The 22639-nt window shown below is 39.3% G+C and overlaps 2 protein-coding genes across 3 annotated transcripts in view; one reads left to right on the forward strand and one right to left on the reverse strand.

Moving 5' to 3' along the window:
* Nucleotides 1-10726, forward strand: part of LOC139980112 (fatty acid hydroxylase domain-containing protein 2-like) — a 34526-nt gene extending 23800 nt beyond the window's left edge. Inside the window, exons 5-6 of the mRNA XM_071991504.1 lie at nucleotides 8507-8779; nucleotides 9729-10726. Of these exons, the coding sequence (XP_071847605.1) occupies nucleotides 8507-8779; nucleotides 9729-9891 (436 nt within the window). The 3' untranslated portion in view covers nucleotides 9892-10726. The remainder of the gene's footprint in view (nucleotides 1-8506; nucleotides 8780-9728) is intronic.
* Nucleotides 9904-22639, reverse strand: part of LOC139980111 (lysosomal Pro-X carboxypeptidase-like) — a 44472-nt gene continuing 31736 nt past the window's right edge. For both annotated transcript variants that reach the window (XM_071991503.1, XM_071991502.1), the window contains 4 exons: nucleotides 17932-18104; nucleotides 15979-16143; nucleotides 15514-15701; nucleotides 9904-12359 (listed from right to left, as the gene is read on the reverse strand). In XM_071991503.1, the coding sequence (XP_071847604.1) occupies nucleotides 12164-12359; nucleotides 15514-15701; nucleotides 15979-16143; nucleotides 17932-18104 (722 nt within the window). In that variant the 3' untranslated portion in view covers nucleotides 9904-12163. The remainder of the gene's footprint in view (nucleotides 12360-15513; nucleotides 15702-15978; nucleotides 16144-17931; nucleotides 18105-22639) is intronic.

A 22639-nucleotide genomic window follows, 5' to 3' on the forward strand; every position in this document is an offset into this window, starting at 1 on the left:
AAACGATGTAAAGGACGTGCAACAAGAGTGAAGTTTTTAACAAACTTCCTGTAATAAGAACATAAACCTACAAATCCTCTCACGTCACGAACACAATTTGGCCTTGGCCAATTTTTAACAACAGCCACCTTTGACGGATCAGTCGAAACTCCGTCCTTGCTAACTACGTGTCCAAGAAACTCCACTTTTTGTTTGAAAAGAAAACATTTCTTAGGCGACAGTTTCAGTCCCGCTAATTTGAACCTCGTAAAAACATCATCTATGGCAGCAATGTGTTCCTCGAAATTCTTTCCAAAAATAATTACATCGTCTAGATAGACTAAACATGTTTGCCACTGCAAACCAGATAAAATTTTCTCCATCAATCTTTCAAAGGTGGCTGGTGCATTGCAAAGCCCGAACGGCATGACACAAAATTGATATAGACCACTGTGGGTGATAAAAGCGGTCTTTTCCCTATCAGACTCGTCCATTTCGACCTGCCAGTAGCCACTCGCTAGGTCGAGGGTCGTAAACCAAGTGGAGCCATTAAGACTATCTAAGGAGTCATCGATTCTAGGGATCGGGTAGCTATCTTTAGTGGTAATATCGTTAAGCCTACGATAATCTACACAAAAACGAGTTGATCCATCTTTCTTTTTAACTAATACAACTGGAGACGCCCATGGGCTAGATGAAGGTTCAATCACCCCCCGCTTTAACATATCTGAAACCTCGTTAGCCGCATCCTCTCTTTTATTCAGAGGCAGTCTTCTAGCATGTTGTTTAATAGGGGCCACCTCTTTAGTTGGAATTTTGTGTTTCACAATATCAGTCCTTCCTAAATCCTCCTTACATTTTGCAAAAATACTCTCATGCTTCAGAAGAAGCCTCCTAACTAAAGCTTTTTGATTTTCATCAAGTGATCCCTCCAAAGAGTTGTACAGCCCTAAAATGTGATGTGGTAAGTCAGTGACTCCCCCACCCTCATTGGAAGTGTCACCCTCCGTGTTTTGTACCGATAAAACTTCCTCTACAGGCTCACACGTGGCCGCCGTAACTCCTTCATACACCGTGACCGGCACTGAATCTACATTAATCATGCGGATTGGTATCACGTGACTCTGGGGATTAACCACAGCTTTAGCTACCATAATCGAGTGTTTCTTTACAAAATTTTCACAAGGCTCTACAATAAACTCTGTTCCGTCTAATTTATTGACAAGTTTACCTGGTACTACAATTTCCTGGCCTGGACTTATGCAGACTGTCTCAGCTACCGTGATTCTATTCACTACGTTACTAGGGGCATTCAATCTCTCGTTGCCGAAACATTGAACCACAATATTCCCAATTTTTATCTGACCAAGGCCTAGATCTATTTGGCACTTGTATTTTGCGAGGAAATCACACCCTAATATGAAATCAGTAGATATGTCTGCAACCCACACCGGGTGGCTGGCCGAAAAATCTCCCATCTTCAATGAAAAATTACCACAACCGAACAACGGTATACTTCGATCATCGGCCATAACCAAGTCCTCTCCAGTTCTCTCTAACTTTGGCCGTGCACTCTGAACAATTTCCTGATACATACTACGTTTCACCACACAAATATTTGCACCCGTATCAATCAAGCTATCTAAAGTCCTACCATGGATTTGTATTCTTGCGTACAATCCATCTCTATTATTCTTTTCACTAAGTGACGTAACAAAGGGCCTTTTGGGACCACTAGCCGACTCATGGCCCGCTGAACCGGCTTTTACTAGTTTCCCGAGTTATGATTTGTCCCATTGTTATCAGATACTTTAGGTTTTGGACAATTACGAGCAAAATGCCCAACTTCTTTGCAGTTGTAACATTTGTTGTCCCTGATTATATTCCTACTCTCTCTCTTACGAGGCTTTTCCAAATTCCCGTGACTCTTCTCTAACGATTTAAAACATTCCTGGATTTTAGTTACCATTTTCTCTACAACTTGGTCTAAATTACTCTGTACCTCTTTCGCCAGTTTCTGGTCAGTATCAGGGGGGCCTGACACAGCTCTAACTAACCTTCTACTATTTCTCTGATTTTCAGCCTGTTGAAACGTTTCAAATTCAATTGCTGTTTTTACTGCGCTGTCCAAACACTTTGGGCGAGACTGATATATTCCCCATCGCATGTCAGTATCAGCCAGCGCATCAATAAAATGATCTTTTGCCAAGGTCTCTTGTAGATCATACTTAGCTTCAGGGTAGGCTAATTTAACCAATCTCCGGACTGACTGCGCTAATTCTGGAAGGTTTTCACCTTTCTTTCTTTGTTTGTTCTTTAACTGAGCACGGAATAATTCCGTTTGATTTTGTGACCCAAAACGTTTGGACAGGGCGGCAACAAGCGAATCGTAATTACGACGCATCGAGGTATCAAGGTCGCCTAATACTGACAGCGCTTCACCTCTTAAGGAAGTGGCAAGATGCATTCCTTTAGAAAGGGGATCCCATCTATTCATTTCTGCTATCAATTCAAACTGTACAATGTAATCATTCCACTCACTACTCCCGTCAAATGCTACGGGGCGTACTTCCGTTCTCTTTGGGTATATACGGGAATCTGAGGGAGGTACAGGCAAATCATTAGAATGGTATCTAACGGGCGGGGAATATTCCCCCAACTGCACATTTCTATCCGAGTTGTTGACAACTTGTCTATAATTAAGTTGATCATCTTCAATTCTCCTATAACTTCTACCAGCTTCCCTATTCACATAATGGCCAGCTCCATGGCGACTTACGGAGGGACGGTAGTCCAAGTCGTAACCATAATTATTACATTTACGCCATTCGCCTACACTAGGATAACGTTTCTTATCGTCTGCTCTATCTAACCCCTCTAGAACTGACCTAGAATTACCTGCACCACTGATCAAATATTTATCTCTATACACTGTATCCTCACAAGGGTAACGGATCCTAGAGAGGGAATCACCCCTCGAAATTCCACTTGGCCCCGGGCCAGTTACACCACCCCGTGGCATACTGTCAGTCCCAGACTGACGAATTTCGTAACGCGCAGCCCTTGGCTGCAAGTCCTCCACCCCATATTGGGTCGCATTTCTTGTATCAATTTCCCTGGAACCTCGTCCAGGTACGCCCCCTAATGGCATATGATCAGCCCTAGACTGATATAAATTGTACCCTGCAGTCCCTGACTGCGAATGCCTGACCCCCATATGGGCGGGACTTGACGTGTCCCTTTCTCTATCCGATAAACCATCACCAATATTGATCAACGGTGCATTCTCCCTATTAGACACAGTTCTACTGAAACCATTTCCCAGATCAAGTTTATAACTACACTATTTGAAATAAAATTACGAGGGCATTCAGTAGGGGGCACATTTGCCCTCCTCTCACTCACACCATCGTCCACATTCCGGGGCTGCTGGTTTCTTTCTCTCTCCTCAAAATCACGAGAAACCCTCATACGTATGTCACCCGTCACAGACGGAGACCTAGCAGCCCCGAAGCTTGCTTCGCTATAACGCTTAGGCCCATTTAAGTAATGATTACGAGAATTTGAAAAATACTCACGTGGTAGCGTACTGCCATCCAAGCCGCCGTCACTGGGGACGCACTCATCTACCACCATCCAATCCTGATTACACAAAACATTCCCATTCTGAATCTCACTAAGTGTGGGTTCTTCGCGAACTCTGTTTTCAAACTGTGAGCCCGAACAGGGTGCAACACTCTGTTCCCTACAGGAAACCAGTTCCTGCCTTGACACACAGGTGTCCGAATCAAAGCTACTTAAATCATTCATGCTCAACAGAAAACAGAATCCGATCGCTTGCCACCAATGTAACGCTAACTCAGTCTAAGATTCTGGGGCGTCCAAATATTCCCTGCTGAGGACTGGTGGTGGTATGGAAACAAATGCGGCTTGGATGGTTGTATGTTAGTAAACGACGAGCCTTAAATCTCGCTATTACATGCAAAAGATATAACACATAGATAAACGAGTAAAGAACAAGCGCTGTGTAGATTTCGCAATCTATTACTATAAACAGCCACGGTACAAACAATACATCGGCACGAAGCCCTCAATAATAGGTAGAAAAACATGCACTTAACGATAATGGTCACAAACGAGGTCTCAATACCGAAGTAGAGTCCTATAACGATACGTACAAAAGTGTATAAAAGACGAATACAAGACAGATACAAGTACGACCACAATGGTCGGAGCCAGGGCTACTACCGAACCGAACGATTCAGATCGGGAGCGAAGACTGGTCACAATTCTTGAGGTCTGCTTCAGCTGAGCTGGTGAGCAGACATCACGTGACCTGAATTATTATGTAATGTAGCCTACGACAAATAGAGGGCGACATATATGATGACTAACGGCATCACACTATTTATTATTTTAACACAGTACTCAGCTACCTCCAGAAAAAACATACATTGTTCAACGACACGTAGGCGGGATAATGTCGCTGTGTCGGGTGAGACTGCAATTTGTCTCACAAAAAAAGTATAAAATATAACAAAGAATATGATAAACCTGTATTTCTAGGCTTGTAGGCACTCCCCCCTCCCCCCACCATCCATGAAAAAGAAAATGTTTCTTATATACACTCATGTTAGGGATGTCCAGGTCAAGGGCGGCGGAAGCACTTTTAATCTGGGGGGGGGAAGCACCGACATCAAAAGGCACTTTGCAGAAATTCGATTGGACTGATGCAGCCTTACATTTAGTCCCCCTTATAACTCTTATTGTATTATCTTATTTGTGTATACACATCACTCCATCAACGCCCCCCCCCCCGCCCCTAAAGGAAAATATGCATACTAACACTGCAATATCCAATGCGCAAATTGGGAAACAAGGAACAAGTTTTCTTTTGAGACAAAATGAGGTGAAATCATGCTAGTTGCTATTGTAGGAATCTTCCGAATTAGAGTTTATTTCTTGTTAATATCTTAACAAATTTTTTCCATTCGAAATAGCTTTGAGTTTGACCCACAGAAATTCATTAAAAGTCACGGGCTTAGCCAAGATTTGCAAAGTTGTATGCACGACTATCTGAGCGGAGCGCCACCATCGGATGGCGCGGAGCGTAGTAGCAAATTTTTGGTTTTACAAACCCCTCAGATGGCTACTGCATATTTATATATATATTTCCAGAGGACAAGAAACTCGGGCAAAAGTCCTGAAAATTCGGGCAGCCTTAGAGGAGAAAAAAAATATATATATACATATTTTTTTTTTCTCCTCTTAGGCTGCCCGAATTTTTCAGGACTTTTGCCCGAATTTCTTGTCCTCTGGAAATTTGGGGGGGGGCAGTCTGCCCCTCTGCCCCCCGCCTCGTACGCCTATGATTATTGTACTGTTTTGTAACATTCTATCTGCAAGTAGGGACTGAGGCCCTTGAGTTTTTCTGGATTAAATCGCCTGCTACAAAAATATACGGTTAAAGTGTGTAAGTTTTAACGTGGCCATGCGAAATGAGTATCTAGGTAAGAATGAATTAAAACTTTTATAAGTATCACATCTCGTATTGACATTACTTGATTATTGTGCGCTAGAAGTAATACAATAATATCATTCTAATCGAAATACTCGCATATGGTACTATTACTACTAGAAAAGTTATAGACCGGATCAAATAACAAAAAATTATACAAAAGGTATTGAGAACGATGTTTTAAATAAAAATATATATCATATTAATCATAGTAACTGCTTAGATCCATTACAGTCAGCGTATCGCTGCAGGTTTTAGCACAGAGACGGCCTTGGTAAGAGTTAGAAATTATCTCCTCGGCTTCCTTGGTAACAAAAAATGTGTTTCATCAGTACTACTAGATTTGTCTGCAGCCTTTGACACGGTGGATCATGTAATTTTACAAAATTTGCTAAGTAGTACAACAAAAAGCGTTGAGATATGACGGACAGTATTCACGTTGGCAGCTGCCACTGTGATTCCTTTCAAGTCTCCATAGTACAGATCTACAACATCAATACATCTGTAAACAAAGGTTAGGCAGATACATAGTACTAAGTAATTGCGCATTGGAAAATTATGTTTCTGTGCAGTACGAAATTTAAACTGTTTCCGCCAAAATTAAGTGATGAACAAAGAAAAAGATGTTGCAGAATCATAAATAAGCAGCTAGACCTATTGTAGTGTCAAAAAAATATATATATAAAAAAAATATGCAAAAGTACATACGAAGATGGCTAGCTTCTGTTACATTAGTGCTCCTCTATAGTACTACTAGCCATATACTATGTAGTAGCTAGGTGTGCGCGAGTCCTAAGTCTATACCGTACCTCAGTGGCGTAGGAAGGTACTTTTGAGTGGGGGGGGGCTGAAGACTGATGGCCGACCTGGGGGAGGGGTCTAAGGTGAGGGGGCGTCCCGCTTTCCTTTGGAAATTGTTTGCATTTCCAGGTGGCCTCAGATGCAATTTGGTGCAATATAGCACACTTCGAACACCCACTCCATTTTGTAAATAATGTTGCATTTTCACCTGGCCTTAGATGCAATTTGGTGCTCCAAATGAGATTTTTTTCTCATTTGGAAATGAAAAAGGGGTTTTCTGACTTGCGAAGCGGTGGGGCGGAATGATACTTCAGCCTCCCCCATATTTTTCACTGGAGGGCTGGCGCCCCCATCTCCGGTTCCTACGCCCTTGCCGTACCTCATTACTACTTTGAACCGCTACTCGATTAGCGTGACTTCGTACATTTTCCCAATTATTGATTTTGTCTTTAGCTGCAGATTGGTGCGCGACAAAATATCGCTACTACTTCATTTCACTGTTTAAATCAAAGCGATCTTTCTAAGGTTGAAAGAGCATCTATATACTAAAAATCCTAGCAGCAATAATAGCAAACTCGTCTCAAAGCTCCTTAAATTGTGTACATTTTGCAAATTATGACTGATAGCATGTAGGAAAATGCCTTAAGAAATCATTTAGAGGATGTTTTGTCACCTTAATTGTATTTGTCATTCTGACTGGTATTCTTCACGTTGTTGTGCTAACGAACCCAAGTTTACCCCACCGTTGCTGGCATAGACTACACAAAATTGCCCATAGGCCTAGCCAGGTTTGTTCGAGTTGTCCCATAATCATAAACGTGACGAAAGTCGAACGCTACTTTTAAGGCCTAGCTATACTTAAACTGTTGGAAGAGACTACACAACTTGAGATCAACAGCCGATCCAGACACAACTCGTGAACTCATTGCCAAACTAGGACCGTTTTACATAATTGATTCGCATTGAGATTGGTCATAATCAAAACTCTAACTAGGCGACAGTTAAGTTTCGTAAACGGCGCCTGGTCATTCCCCAACGTAGCTACATCCAACCTTCGGTTTTTATTTGGCAGTGAACCTCGACAACTGCGAAATACGACGGAAAGCTTCCCAATGTCACCGCTGTATGTACAAAATGGACACCTTTTGCACGCAATGTATGTAGCGAAAGTATGCAGTGAAGCGACGCACTGATACCTATACAGATTTGTTCGAGTTGTGAGCTTTTATGCGTTCCTACGGATGCCCATAAGCTTCTTCCCAATTGCCAGCAGCTTCCTAATCTTATGAGACGTAATGCACGTTATCTAATAGGCTGGTCGGTGGGAGATACGGTAGATTATCAAACAAGATTCCACAATTTGGCCTATGGTGACTCCAAATGACCTTTGACCTCCACATAAAACAATAGGCTTCTTGTACTTAATGTGGTACTCCTCCACACGAAATATGAGATTGATCCAAGCTTCTCTTCTTGAGATATCGTGTTTACAAGGTTTTCACAATTTGACCCTGGTGACCATAAATGACCTTTGACCTCTACAATAGGCTTTTTCTACTCAATGTGGTAAACCTACTCACCAAATATGATATTGGTCCCAGCTTCCCTTCTTGAGATATCGTGTTTACAAGCAAGCCGTCACACCCACACTCATTAGGGCAGCGTGTAAGTTATACATTAATTAACTCATAAATGGTACCATAGTTTCATGATATAAATATAATTTGATAGACTAATATGAATTTATGATTATACTTACTGTCAAAAGTCTGTCAAGCACAGTCTAGCAAACCAATCCTCGTGGACAGGGTGATTGCAATTCCTGGTATCCCCGTTTTAGGTAGTTTACCCTGATTGAATGCACATATATACACTATGACGGATAACGGAGAATTACAGGTGATCGGGGTTTTGGGGCGGAGAGAAAAATGGATATGTAGGCCAACGAGTCGAGGATGCATGATTATAACGTTTCACTCGAGACGCTTAGAAAACAAAGTGATCAACCAGCTCACAGTGGTTACTTAGTGTTTGAAAACCAGACAGAAGACCAGACACCCAAGAAGCTTGTTTCTGGATAAGTATGAAACCGAAATATGCAAGCAGTAATAGTTGGCCATATTATATGGAACTATAAATGATATGAATTTTTTGTAATTACTTAGCAAGAATTCAAAGGAGTATTCAGTATTTTCATATTCTCTACAGACTCTTGCACCACCCCCGAATTTACAAACGCTTCCACAAGATCCACCACGAATGGACTGCACCAATAGCTGCTGTTACTATTTACTGTCATCCTTTGGAACACTTTCTTTCCAACCTTGTACCTGCCATGATGGGACCATTGGTGATGAGGTCTCATTTTGCTACCATGCTGGTATGGGCTGTGTCTGCACAAACGACAGCTATGATTCACCACTGTGGCTATCATTTACCCTTCTTACCTTCACCAGAAGCACACGATTTTCATCACTTAAAGTAAAGTATTTAAAATTAACTCTTTAGTAACAGGGGAAAGTGCTATTTGGGGGTCACAATGAGGGAATATCCTATTTGATGGTGCAGTTAAGTCTCCAGAATAAATAAAAGGTTGGCTTCTGTTTTGAGGGGGACCACTACCTTTCTAGGGAGGGAAGGAGGGAGGCATGAACTATTGTATGAGTTTTTCCTTTGAAAAGCAGACATCATCTTGGCATCAGCATATGTCAATTGACCCTTAACCTTCAGTTTTTTGAGCTAAGAAGTTGTCTAATAAAGCACCTTCAAATTTGAAATTTTCAAGAATGAACTTGTTGACATTTCTAATGATCCCGAGAATAATGCAGTTGCATTTCACGACTACAGATTTCAATCACTTAAAAGGGACTATCTTCTACCTGCATTTCCCACTCAGCTATTTTAGCAACCTTTTTGTTCAAATGAAGGAAGTACAATTTGTATTTTCCAGACGATGGCACAAACTGACCTGCAGATAACCTTTGACTTTTCATTCCTGTTGATCTAATGTGCTGAACAATAATTCTGCAAAGCTGACTGTAATCAACATCAATTTATTCATGTTGAATGAAATTTGTGCATTCTCAGAGGTTCAAATTGATCTCTTCAAACTCCAAGGATTTTAAAAGATATTCTCTGCATCTGGGGTTGAACTAAAAATGTGTCCTTTTATGCATCTGGGGTTGAACTAACAATGTGATATTTTCTGCATCTGGGGTTGAACTAACAATGTGACATTTTCAGCATCTGGGGTTGAACTAAAAATGTGATATTTTCTGCATCTGGGGTTGAACATACAATGTGACATTTTCAGCATCTGGGGTTGAACTAACAATGTGATATTTTTTGCATCTGGAGTTGAACAAACAATGTGATATTTTCAGCATCTGGGGTTGAACTAACAATGTGTCTTTTCTTGCTTATTTCTCAGGTTCAACTACAACTTTGGTGTTTTAGGCATTCTTGATCGGCTTCATGGAACAGACGCACTCTTTCGTGAATCTAAACAGCAATATCGCCACTTAACACTGCTCAGTCTTACACCGTTGACCAAACTCATTCCAGATAATTTGAAGGAATACAAAATGGACTAGTAGACAGGTTGAAACATTATTAAACCAGCAGCCAAGGTTTTATTTATGGTCACTTAGCCAACAGTTCTTGTCCAAATATTCTGTCATAGTAAAAATTGAAATCCCTGGGAGGAAATTTCTAGAAAATTCGAACATCCCTGGCTGTGATGCAAACTTAGCTTGAATGTTAGTTCAGGAACTGCAGAAGTTTTGATATCAGTATATATCTTATTCAGTGGCATAACCAGTGGGGAGGGGGGAGTGCAGGAGCCTGGAGCTCCAGTAAAACGTCTTTCCCTCTGCTTGCCCCCCCCCCCAAATGACATTGGTGGGCAAAAAAAAATAATACTGGGCGAAAATACTAAATGTATTTAAAGGCTCAGATAAACCAGTTCGCTGTTGACTTTTATCTGTAATTGCCGGGAAATCTCAAACTATTACCTGCCAGTTGCATCTTAAGTAAATATCCCATTATTTTGCCTTCCATCCCACCCCTCACACACAGGCTACCCAATGAGATAACCTGCTACCATGTATGTTATATCATGTGTATGTTGATAACTTTATACCATCGTTATGTTGATCGTCTCAAATTAATCTGATATTGTTACTTGGAAGCTGCAGCATAATAACATTGCAAATGTGAACTCATACAGACTGATCAGTCGTATATATAGGTCAAGTCAGATCTAAGGAGGCGGTAGAATGTTTATGAATGAGAGAATGCATCCTACAGTTAGTGCATGGTTATACCATTCTTCATTATGGTAAATCATATACAATAAGAGAATGCATCCTACAGTTAGGGCATGGTTATACCATTCTTCATTATGGTAAATCATATACAATAAGAGAATGCATCCTACAGTTAGGGCATGGTTATACCATTCTTCATTATGGTAAATCATATACAATAAGAGAATGCATCCTACAGTTAGGGCATGGTTATACCATTCTTCATTATGGTAAATCATATACAATAAGAGAATGCATCCTACAGTTAGGGCATGGTTATACCATTCTTCATTATGGTAAATCATATACAATAAGAGAATGCATCCTACAGTTAGGGCATGGTTATACCATTCTTCATTATGGTAAATCATATACAATAAGAGAATGCATCCTACAGTTAGGGCATGGTTATACCATTCTTCATTATGGTAAATCATATACAATGAGATGGCTTAAACTGTACTGTTGGAAGAATAGTACAGAGACAAAACAACTGAAAGGACGAAAAACTACCCAATTGTCAAAGTCACATCACTACAGCATTTTTGATATTTGAAGTTTATCCAAATTCTAATTTTGATTTGGCAAATAACAAATTTTGCTGAAAAAATAATTCACCCAATTATAAAGAAATACATAGACTTTTGTAGACAAAGTGTGAACGATACATTTATGTAAGTACTGTAAACAATATAGAAACAGAGCACACAGGATTATCAGCTTAGAGTATACTCACTTTCTATACAATATATCAAGTTCCAATTTTTAGTTGGACTATCCCTTCAACAATGGAGAGTATGGAACTCAGGAATAAACTGTTCAATTTGGGTAAAAAACCCATTCATAACAGTACTGTTACCATGGTTACATGGTTGCCACCTAAGCCTTGCCCCCCCACCCCCATCCCCCCAGATGGAAAAGTCTGGTTATGCCACTGATCTTATTGTCACCATAACAAGACCAAATTCATCACTTGTTGGTATATGCAAGATTGCCATCTTGAAAATCACACACCTTTCACTATATAAAGTACTGTATGCTTTTGCATAATAAGAAAAAATAGAAGTTACATAGTATCAGGATTTCAATGTAAAGCTGTTACATGGACAATTCATTCAAATAATCATTCAATTATAAATATTCAAACCTGAAAGTGTTTGAAAGTTCTACTGGTAAATGTGACCAGAAAGTTGTCGAATGCAGTTGTCATTCAATTGTTTTCTTTTTGTTAAGGATGTTAAACCTTTACTAATGGGGACCAATAAGCTGATTAAACACCACAATAAGGTAAAGCTGTGAAATGCACTACTGATACTCTTGAGATGGATCAAATTTACATTTTTATTATCAGTATTTTCAATGTAATATTTCATTTGAAATCTAGCATTTATTGTAGGTGTTGAGAGCATGACAGCCTAGATTGGTTTGTGCACTTCCCTTTGCTGCCTATATGTGGAATGTTTCTACTGGTAAGTTAATGTAAGTTTCTATCAAAGCTCAACTTGCATAGATTAAGATGATCTCAATACAGCCATTTTTATCAGCAAACCCTAGGTTTTTAAGTATATTCTATGATCCATCGTTTTACAGCTGCATACTCCATCAACCTAGCCTGGATCAGGCCTGGTGGGTCCATCTCAGTCTTGGATCTCAGGTCCAGATGATGTGCCCCCTCTGGTATAACAAATGCTTGTAGTGTCTTTGAGAGGTTAGTCAAGACTCCTCCAGATGACCATGGATCTAAAGCACCATTGCTGAAAAGAACATGTCAAACAATGTACTTAGTGGGGCAATACTTTGGATATTATGTCACCAATAAAACAGCGCTCAAACCATCTTTTATTTGTAAGAGAAGCAGCAAGAGGAAATTATGAGTTAGCACTATAGCTAGCAGGCCTTGATAATGTTTTGCTAATGCCTAATATCTTGTGATTGGTCTTAAGTGGGAGGTGGTCCACTGGTAGATCTAGGGCATTAATGCCCTCTTGACTGAGTTATTAAGACAGGCCTTGATAATGTTTTGCTTATGCCTAATATCTTGTGATTGGTCTTAAGTGGGAGGTGGTCCACTGGTAGATCCAGGGCATTAATGCTCTCTTGACTGAGTTATTAAGACAGGCCTTGATAATGTTTTGCTTATGCCTAATATCTTGTGATTGGTCTTAAGTGGGAGGTGGTCCACTGGTAGATCCAGGGCATTAATGCTCTCTTGACTGAGTTATTAAGGCAGGCCTTGATAATGTTTTGCTTATGCCTAATATCTTGTGATTGGTCTTAAGTGGGAGGTGGTCCACTGGTAGATCTAGGGCATTAATACTCTCTTGACTGAGTTATTAAGGCAGGCCTTGATAATGTTTTGCTTATGCCTAAAATCTTGTGATTGGTATTAAGTGGGAGGTGGTCCACTGGTAGATCCAGGGCATTAATGCTCTCTTGACTGAGTTATTAAGACAGGCCTTGATAATGTTTTGCTTATGCCTAATATCTTGTGATTGGTCTTAAGTCGGAGGTGGTCCACTGGTAGATCCAGGGCATTAATGCTCTCTTGACTGAGTTATTAAGATAGGCCTTGATAATGTTTTGCTTATGCCTAATATCTTGTGATTGGTCTTAAGTGGGAGGTGGTCAACTGGTAGATCCAGGGCATTAATGCTCTCTTGACTGAGTTATTAAGGCAGGCCTTGATAATGTTTTGCTTATGCCTAATATCTTGTGATTGGTCTTAAGTGGGAGGTGTTCCACTGGTAGATCTAGGGCATTAATGCTCTCTTGACTGAGTTATTAAGGCAGGCCTTGATAATGTTTTGCTTATGCCTAATATCTTGTGATTGGTATTAAGTGGGAGGTGGTCCACTGGTAGATCCAGGGCATTAATGCTCTCTTGACTGAGTTATTAAGGCAGGCCTTGATAATGTTTTGCTAATGCCTAATATCTTGTGATTGGTCTTAAGTGGGAGGTGGTCCACTGGTAGATCTAGGGCATTAATACTCTCTTGACTGAGTTATTAAGGCAGGCCTTGATAATGTTTTGCTTATGCCTAAAATCTTGTGATTGGTATTAAGTGGGAGGTGGTCCACTGGTAGATCCAGGGCATTAATGCTCTCTTGACTGAGTTATTAAGACAGGCCTTGACAATGTTTTGCTTATGCCTAATATCTTGTGATTGGTCTTAAGTGGGAGGTGGTCCACTGGTAGATCCAGGGCATTAATGCTCTCTTGACTGAGTTATTAAGACAGGCCTTGATAATGTTTTGCTTATGCCTAATATCTTGTGATTGGTCTTAAGTGGGAGGTGGTCAACTGGTAGATCCAGGGCATTAATGCTCTCTTGACTGAGTTATTAAGGCAGGCCTTGATAATGTTTTGCTTATGCCTAATATCTTGTGATTGGTCTTAAGTGGGAGGTGTTCCACTGGTAGATCTAGGGCATTAATGCTCTCTTGACTGAGTTATTAAGGCAGGCCTTGATAATGTTTTGCTTATGCCTAATATCTTGTGATTTGTATTAAGTGGGAGGTGGTCCACTGGTAGATCCAGGGCATTAATGCTCTCTTGACTGAGTTATTAAGGCAGGCCTTGATAATGTTTTGCTAATGCCTAATATCTTGTGATTGGTCTTAAGTGGGAGGTGGTCCACTGGTAGATCTAGGGCATTAATGCTCTCTTGACTGAGTTATTAAGGCAGGCCTTGATAATATTTTGCTAATGCCTAATATCTTGTGATTGGTCTTAAGTGGGAGGTGGTCCACTGGTAGATCTAGGGCATTAATGCTCTCTTGACTGAGTCCTCTGCACAGCGGATGAAGAGATCTCATACTTTTAGGTGCTGTTGTATCATTCTTCCCATTACCCCGTCCTGTGGATTGTAACTTAAGGCATGAGTGAGTTTATAATAGCTCTAATTGACCCTTCTGCTTAAATATACTATTACTTAGTGTGATGTGCAAGGTATTTAACTGAGTACCAGCTCTTAGACATAACTGCAATTGAGGAAAGCTCAAAACTTAGTTGTAAGACAGTTTTCAACCTGTCCAGCAAACAAATATTCAGAATGTGATAATTGTTGCTGGTCTCTTGTTTACTGTTGATTAGTGTAATACATGATGCAGTTTTAGACCTAACACATTAATGTTGTAATGCTGCTACAATCATATCCTTGCCTGTTTAAAAGAAACTAAGACTGCTGATTGCTGGGCCAACGAGGAACAAACTTCAGTTTATCTCGGAATACATTCCAAACTGCCTTCCTCTTTTCATGCAAGTCACAACTGATATTTTGTGAGAAATTTTGAATTCTTTGTGCAGCATTTCACCACATACAATAACATCAAACAGTAGCACCAGCTACCCCAAACATCCCATGTATAAAATAGAGTGAGTACAGTTAACACAATACCAGCTTCTACATTGTGAAAGCATTTCACCACATACAATAACATCAAACAGTAGCACCAGCTACCCCAAACATCCCATGTATAAAATAGAGTGAGTACAGTTAACACAATACCAGCTTCTACATTGTGAAAGCATTTCACCACATACAATAACATCAAACAGTAGCACCAGCTACCCCAAACATCCCATGTGTAAAATAGAGTGAGTACAGTTAACACAATACCAGCTTCTACATTGTGAAATTCTGACACTGAGATGCAGTATCTTAGTAACCACATGGAAAATATACATGTCAGATAACCAGAAGCTCCTACAAATTTTGAACTGAGATTGAACTGTGATTAGATAAGAGTGATCTGGTTCCTCCCCCAGGGCTGATCATGATCTCAAGCTTGAAATTTGATCACAAGTGCATCACATGTGTTTCTGGCTAGTGGTCTGATATGATCAGATCACAGTCTGATCATGAGTGTGTTATCCCATTCGAATGTAGCCATGGTCAAGATCTTTACCTGAAGAAGATGTTACTTGCAGTGGTTATATCTCTGCCCCAATAAAATGTTTCCACCCAATCAGCTCTTGGGGTGACTCCGAATAGATTCTGACAATTCTTGACATAAGCATCATAGTCCCAGGGACGTGGCTCAAACATGTCAGTCACTCCATCAGAACAGGAAGGCATTACCATCTCCGTACAAAACTGAAATAATCATCAACAACATATGCATTATAGAGTTATACAGCTCTTCAGTACTTGGACAACTTGATGATTCTTTATAACATGAGGCAGGTCTGCACTCTAAATCTGTACTCAGCTATACTCAGTTCCCCAGGCATCTGTAACTTTCTGTCTTTCTTATGCCAGAAAGAACGACTGAATTGAATTGAAATGAAACTGCTGAGAACTTTAGAAGGATTTGTTTCCCCATCTCCACTTTTCCTATCATCCAAATTCAAATATTTCATTGCTTCCATACCTGATAATACCAGCCATACTCATCAACGTGACCAGATTGTGTCTGTGAAGTGTTGAAGCAAAGAGCTTGTCCAGTGAAGTTGTAATATATCGTAAGTGCTCCAACTAACTGGGTGAGAAGTTCTGAATCCGTCTTATTTGGTGATGTGAAGGCTGCACATATAGACTGTACAAGACATAAAATGATGGGAAACCAGAAAATAAAAGCTGTTTGGCAACACTAGTGAAGCAAGGAAGGACATTCACTTAATTGCTTTGGTGTCAATGAATGGCAGCAACCTACTAAGATGTTTCTGCTCTATTCATGCATCTAATTCTAGTTTTAACAGTCTTTTACTTCCTGGGTTGTCAGCTATCTCCTTGTTAAAATTTACCACTCTGTCCATTTCAAGCCATTTCATATTCTAATATGTGGTGGTCACTGATACCACACATAGCACAAAGAACAACTTTTTCATAGTTTTAGACAGGAGATTTCTTTATCATGAAATTATTGAAATAATAAGATTCTATCCATCATTTTACTTGCATAACAATTTGCTCATATTTCTGAACATTCTTATATGCTATAAATTGCTTTTTGAACTGATTGAAACTTTATTTTTTAACCTGTGATACACATTATGTCCATCTCACTGTATTAAACTCTCAACTAGCAGCTTGCACACTACTTTCGGTCAAACAGAATAAATTAACCTAGATACATTCCATTAAAATTGATACATTCCACTCAGTAATGAGCTATATAGTTATATAAATGCATGTGTAGTTTGAAAGCAGTTCCAAGAAAATTTGTATAAGTTACATCTTTGTGATTATATGACACCTCCCACAGTGTTTGATATTAACACATATCATAGTTGGTTCAGTTCATCAAGCTGTTCCGACAGTAACCTGTCGTGAAAGCCAAGGTAGTTGTTCTATTGAAGTATATATATTAGTTGTGACACTTTATAATTAAATATGAAAAATCCCATAAAATATTATGTAATTATTGTGTAAAGCAGATTGCAGCTATTATTCTTATGACCACTCCAATGAACATGATTGTCCTCCTCATCCTCCAAGTCATTCTCATCACCACCCTTGTCATTTTCCCCATTGTACTCTGATAGTCCTCATCCTCCAAGTCTCCCTTGTCATTTTCCCCATTGTACTCTGATAGTCCTCTTCCTCCAAGTCTCCCTTGTCATTTTCCCCATTGTACTCTGGTAGTCCTCATCCTCCAAGTCTCCCTTGTCATTTTCCCCATTGTACTCTGATAGTCCTCTTCCTCCAAGTCATTCTCATTCCCACCCTTGTCATTTTCCCCATTGTACTCTGATAGTCCTCATCCTCCAAGTCTCCCTTGTCATTTTCCCCATTGTACTCTGATAGTCCTCATCCTCCAAGTCTCCCTTGTCATTTTCCCCATTGTACTCTGATAGTCCTCATCCTCCAAGTCATTCTCATTCCCACCCTTGTCATTTTCCCCATTGTACTCTGATAGTCCTCATCCTCCAAGTCTCCCTTGTCATTTTCCCCATTGTACTCTGATAGTCCTCATCCTCCAAGTCATTCTCATTCCCACCCTTGTCATTTTCCCCATTGTACTCTGATAGTCCTCATCCTCCAAGTCATTCTCATCCCCACCCTTGTCATTTTCCCATTGTACTCTGATAGTCCTCATCCTCCACACTGAAACCACTGCAGTCTTCCTCTGCATCTTGATCATTTTCATTATTATTATTATTATCACGGTGATTATACAAACATCTTTAAGTGCTTAACATCAATTATTATTGGAAGTTCTCTCCTAAGTAATTTTTCAGTTCCTGTGTTCTGTAAATGTGACTTAAATGAGTGTAACTAAAATCAAAGAAACACACATACCCAATACATTTACTACAATTCAACAACGACATTTAGGGTAGGCTTTGTTTTATAGTGTGACGTACCCTGGTAAAATCATTACCTTTATTGGGTTAGCAGGTAGTGGCTCCAGAAAGTTAGCCGGGTATGGGTAATCCACCATCGCTAGGTTAAACCATGTCTCAGAGAGCCAGCTTTTCACTGTCTCTACATCTGCTTCAGAATGCAGAGGTTTACACAGACGTAAACCGGTTGTGATATCTTGTCGTCCCTTCTCTGTAACACAATACATTCATTACGTTATTACATCATTACACCAATACATTTCATTACATCATTACATCAATACATTCATTACATCAAAGACATGACAAAAACTTAAATACAGACTTAGGTATAGAGTTTATTAGCAAACCAGTTATTCACAAACCTGATGGTATGATTGCCACAAAAACTGTGCCTGGTTACAGAATTTTAAGAAAACAATTACATCAATTTATCTGGAGGGCAACAAGATCATATGTATGTATGTATGTATGTATGTATGTATATTAGATCCTCCTGCAAGCAGGAACTCGCGAAGAAGCCTAATTGGCTTATCAAAGCCGCAAGCTGACCGAAGTCAGTCTCTCACATTCATATTTAACGTCCATGATTATGAATTGTTATCATATTCAGGGTGATCATATTCAGGGTTGATCATATTCAGGGTGTGCTTGTAAGGCACTCCTTTTGTGTAATAATATGGGGTGTTTCCATATGTCAAAGGTCAGTACAAGCTTTCTTGTGAGAATTTCTGCAATTCTCACTCGTACTGAATGAATCAGCTTGTATAGTTCCTGATACCAAGTTTGGAAAGTTAAGCCGCGGATCGCATTGAACTGACAACGTAGACAAATTTGTAACATTAAAACGCAAGAAAAATTAAGACTATACAAATGTGGTTCAAGTAAGGCTGCACCATTAACCAGTCACGGTACTTGAACCACTTATGAAATTGAAGATTTGACTGGTTCCTCATATTACTAAAACGATAAAAGACTGTAGCAACTGAATCACGAAAATCTGTAAAAATTCGTCAGAATTGCTGAATAAACATCGGTGTAAAGTTAAACACTGCAAGATTTTCTTACTTATTAGGCATCACAAAAAGGCAAGCTAGCGGTACTTGTTGATCAATTGAGGTGTATTTTTAACATTTGTCCAACCTTCAGAGATGATTTTTGTTCCACAGTCAAGTGGTTTCATAAATTCACATTAGGAAAACTTCACAAATAATGTCAAATGTTTCATCCCTAGGCCTACATGCATTATACTAGGAAAGTAATGAATTGCATAGACCAGTACCACTTTAGAAAGCCATCTCATAATGCATTAACACTCACAAGGTTAAATACATCCCTAACTAGTCACATAAGGCATATTTGTTCTCAAATAATCAGTACTATTTTCAAATGATTTGAGGGCTGATAATCTGTATCTGTCTGAATATTTTAGCACCTCCCTATTTTATCTGAACACAAAACCCTTTGCGGAAGATTCCTGATAACTATTAAGTTCACTTTGTCAACATCTGATCAGCCTATCCAATGGGTTAATGTACACAATTCATAACATAAGGATATTTTGTCACATTTTCATCACAAACCATGGAAATGATATCATTAGTGACCGTAATGATTTTCTCAAGGACTTGGCTGCAGAAAATTGAATGATCACATTTCTGTTAAATAAATCAGTTTGCACACTGTTTTATGACTTACTTTATGCACTTAATATGTTTGTTGTTGCGCAGTTAGCATTTGTTCTAACCACAGTTGGGGCAATTGGGTGCCTATTTTAGAGTGTGCCATCTGTTTGTGGAGCAATTGTCATGGCAAATAAGTTGAAATTGCATTGAAATATGATAAGCTGGGGCGAAGGAATCTGTGTCACAATAATGTCAGCATTTTGGGGGATGGGTGTCAGAAATGGATTGAAAAATAATCATTGATGGGACAGAGGGATTAAAAGAAACATGTTGAGATTCATAATCTACAGTAGTTTGATCAAGTGAAAAGAAACAATTCACCTCCATGTCATAAAATCCTAAATTTTATAACCAGAAAGCCTGGATGCTTTGTGATTCCTTACCACATATTTTGCTCAAAATTCCAGTAGCCCAAAATAAGAAGAAATGTATTCAGTGATTAAAATCTGCTAGCCTTACATAACCATTGACCTGAAGCAAACAGGAAACTTCAACTTGAAAACAAAATTATCCAGCTACCAGGCTTTTAAGGTTTTTTACAGTTTTCCCTTGTTGAACTCAAATGACCTTTGACCTTCACAAAGATTTTGCTGGGCTCTTGTACTAATTATAGGACAATCATGTGACAAGATGACATCCGATGAAACTGCATATCTTATGATGCCATGTTTAAAATTTCCAGAGTGTTCACTCTGCTGAACCCAAATGATCTGTACCCTCCAAAAGCAATAGGGTTCTTGTACTGCAAAAATGCATGGTGGTTTCAATGATGTAACATGAGCAGTTTTCTTCATGAATCTGACCTAATGAATAGTGAGGGTGTATTTGTTTATACAAGGGTTTCACGATTTGACCTCTGATGACCCTAAATGACCTTTGCCCTCCACCAAAAACAATAGACTTCTTTTAAACAATGTGGTACTTTTATACATCAAATGTGAAATTTGTCTGACCTTCCTTTCTTGAGATATCATGTTTACAAGGTTTTCATAATTTGACCCCTGGTGACCCCAAATGACCTTTGACCTCCAACGAAAACAATAAGCTTCTTGTACTCATTGTGGTACTTTTATACATCAAATATGAAGTTGGTGCGACCTTCCCTTCTTGAGATATCGTGTTTACAAGGTGTTCACAAATTGACCCCTGGTGACCCCAAATGACCTTTGACCTCCACCAAAAACAATAGGCTTCTTGTACTCTAAACGTGGTACTTCTACACACTAAATATGAAATTTGTCTGACCTTCCCTTCTTGAGATATCGGGTTTACAAACTGGGCGTCACAAATTCACTGACACACACACACACACACACATGCCATCATGAATTCATAGGTTACGATTATCATCGAAACCAAAACCAGCTACTGCAGTTTTCTATCTGGAAATATCATATTTACATATTGTTCAAGTTTTCAAATCTGGTGATTTTAAATGAACTCTGACCTACATCAAATTGTGTACAAACTAATGTATACCACACACAAGGCTATCATACCATGCATATTCCTTTTATTTTCTGATTCTGGAGATATAGCACTTTTCATATATTCACTTTTCCCACTGCTGACCTCAAATGACCTTTGACCTCCACCACAATCAATAGGGTTGGCTAAACTAGTTACAGGAAATCCACATTCCAAATATATGAACTGCATAGGCAACCTTCCTTGAGATATCATGTTAACAAGATTTGCACACTATTTCAAATGACCTTTGACATTTGATTCAACAATTTCTTTAGGGTAAAGAAGGGGGGGCGGGTGTCGATGAGGTCTACACTTTCTTGCCCACTTTCATACATTGCCAAAAACTGTCCTCCAAAATACCAGTCTTATTTTGGGCAGGTAGGGCTGTTGGGAAACGCTTGCCAATGGTTGACGAGGTCTTTGATAGTCGGGTTGATGATAAGCTTCATTCAGTTCTCAAGGATATCGAGAACCCTCTCCACGCTCCATTAAATAATTGTATTATCCCTCGTAGTGGGAGGATGAGACCTCCGAAGGCTCATACTAATCGTTACCCCTCATCTTTCATGGGACAAGCTGTTAGAATTTTTAATGCATCTTTTAATCGCTAACCTCTTGCCTTTGTCTTTCCTTCTTTCATTGGGTTCTTATCATATTTTACCGTTTGTGATTTGTTTATACTTTTTTATTCCTTGCCATTCTGTGAGCTTCGGCCCATCTGTTCCCGTTCCTTGTTATTAGCAGTTCTTATGCTTTTATTGTCCTACTGTTTGTTCTCTTATTGTTGTATAGTACCGTTTTTATATCTTACTGTTTTATCTGCAAGCATGTAATTTCCCTATCGGATGCAATAAAGTTTATCTTATCTTATCTTATCTTATCTTATATTAATATGATTCAGCAGTTTCTTTAGGGTAGAAGGTTGGGAATGAAAAGTCTACATTATGTTGCCTTTCTATCCATGTTATTCAATGGGTAATGTTTAACAATGAGATATTCCTGCACGAATGAGTTTACACAAGGAATAATTATTATTTGGATCCCTACTGTTCATATAGGCTACAGTGTAAAACAGCACTGTATATAAAGCCTGGCATTTTAATGCACATCAACCAACAAGAATGCTGTTATGTAATACATGAAGCCCAAACTGTCAAGAACCACAGCTGGATAGTATATATAAAAAATACAACATTAACTTGTGAAAATAAAGAAACCATCTTTCAAATGCAATTTTCATCTTTTCCATTAGGAAATAAGCCAAACTTTAAAAAGAAACCCAAGAGGCTTTGTGATTCCTTGCCACACTTTGTATTCAGGGCTAAGTTTCTCCCTAAACATACTGTTTTCTTCTGGAAGAACTAGAAACCAGCATTTATGAAATCAATTTTGAAAGGGAACACATTACTGCCTTACTACTGAGGAGAAACTTTTATCAGGGACAGATAACAGCAGCTCCATGGTTTTATCTGCAGTCTAAGTAAATTCATATCTTTAATTAACTCAAGTGGGTACTCAGTCAGTGTGGCACTTTATTTTCATTGGACCAGTTAAACTGATATCCCCTCTGATCTCAGTTCTGGAAACAGTA

The sequence above is a fragment of the Apostichopus japonicus genome, chromosome 14 (genome assembly GCF_037975245.1).
Source record: "Apostichopus japonicus isolate 1M-3 chromosome 14, ASM3797524v1, whole genome shotgun sequence".
Classification (NCBI taxonomy): Eukaryota; Metazoa; Echinodermata; class Holothuroidea; order Aspidochirotida; family Stichopodidae; genus Apostichopus; species Apostichopus japonicus.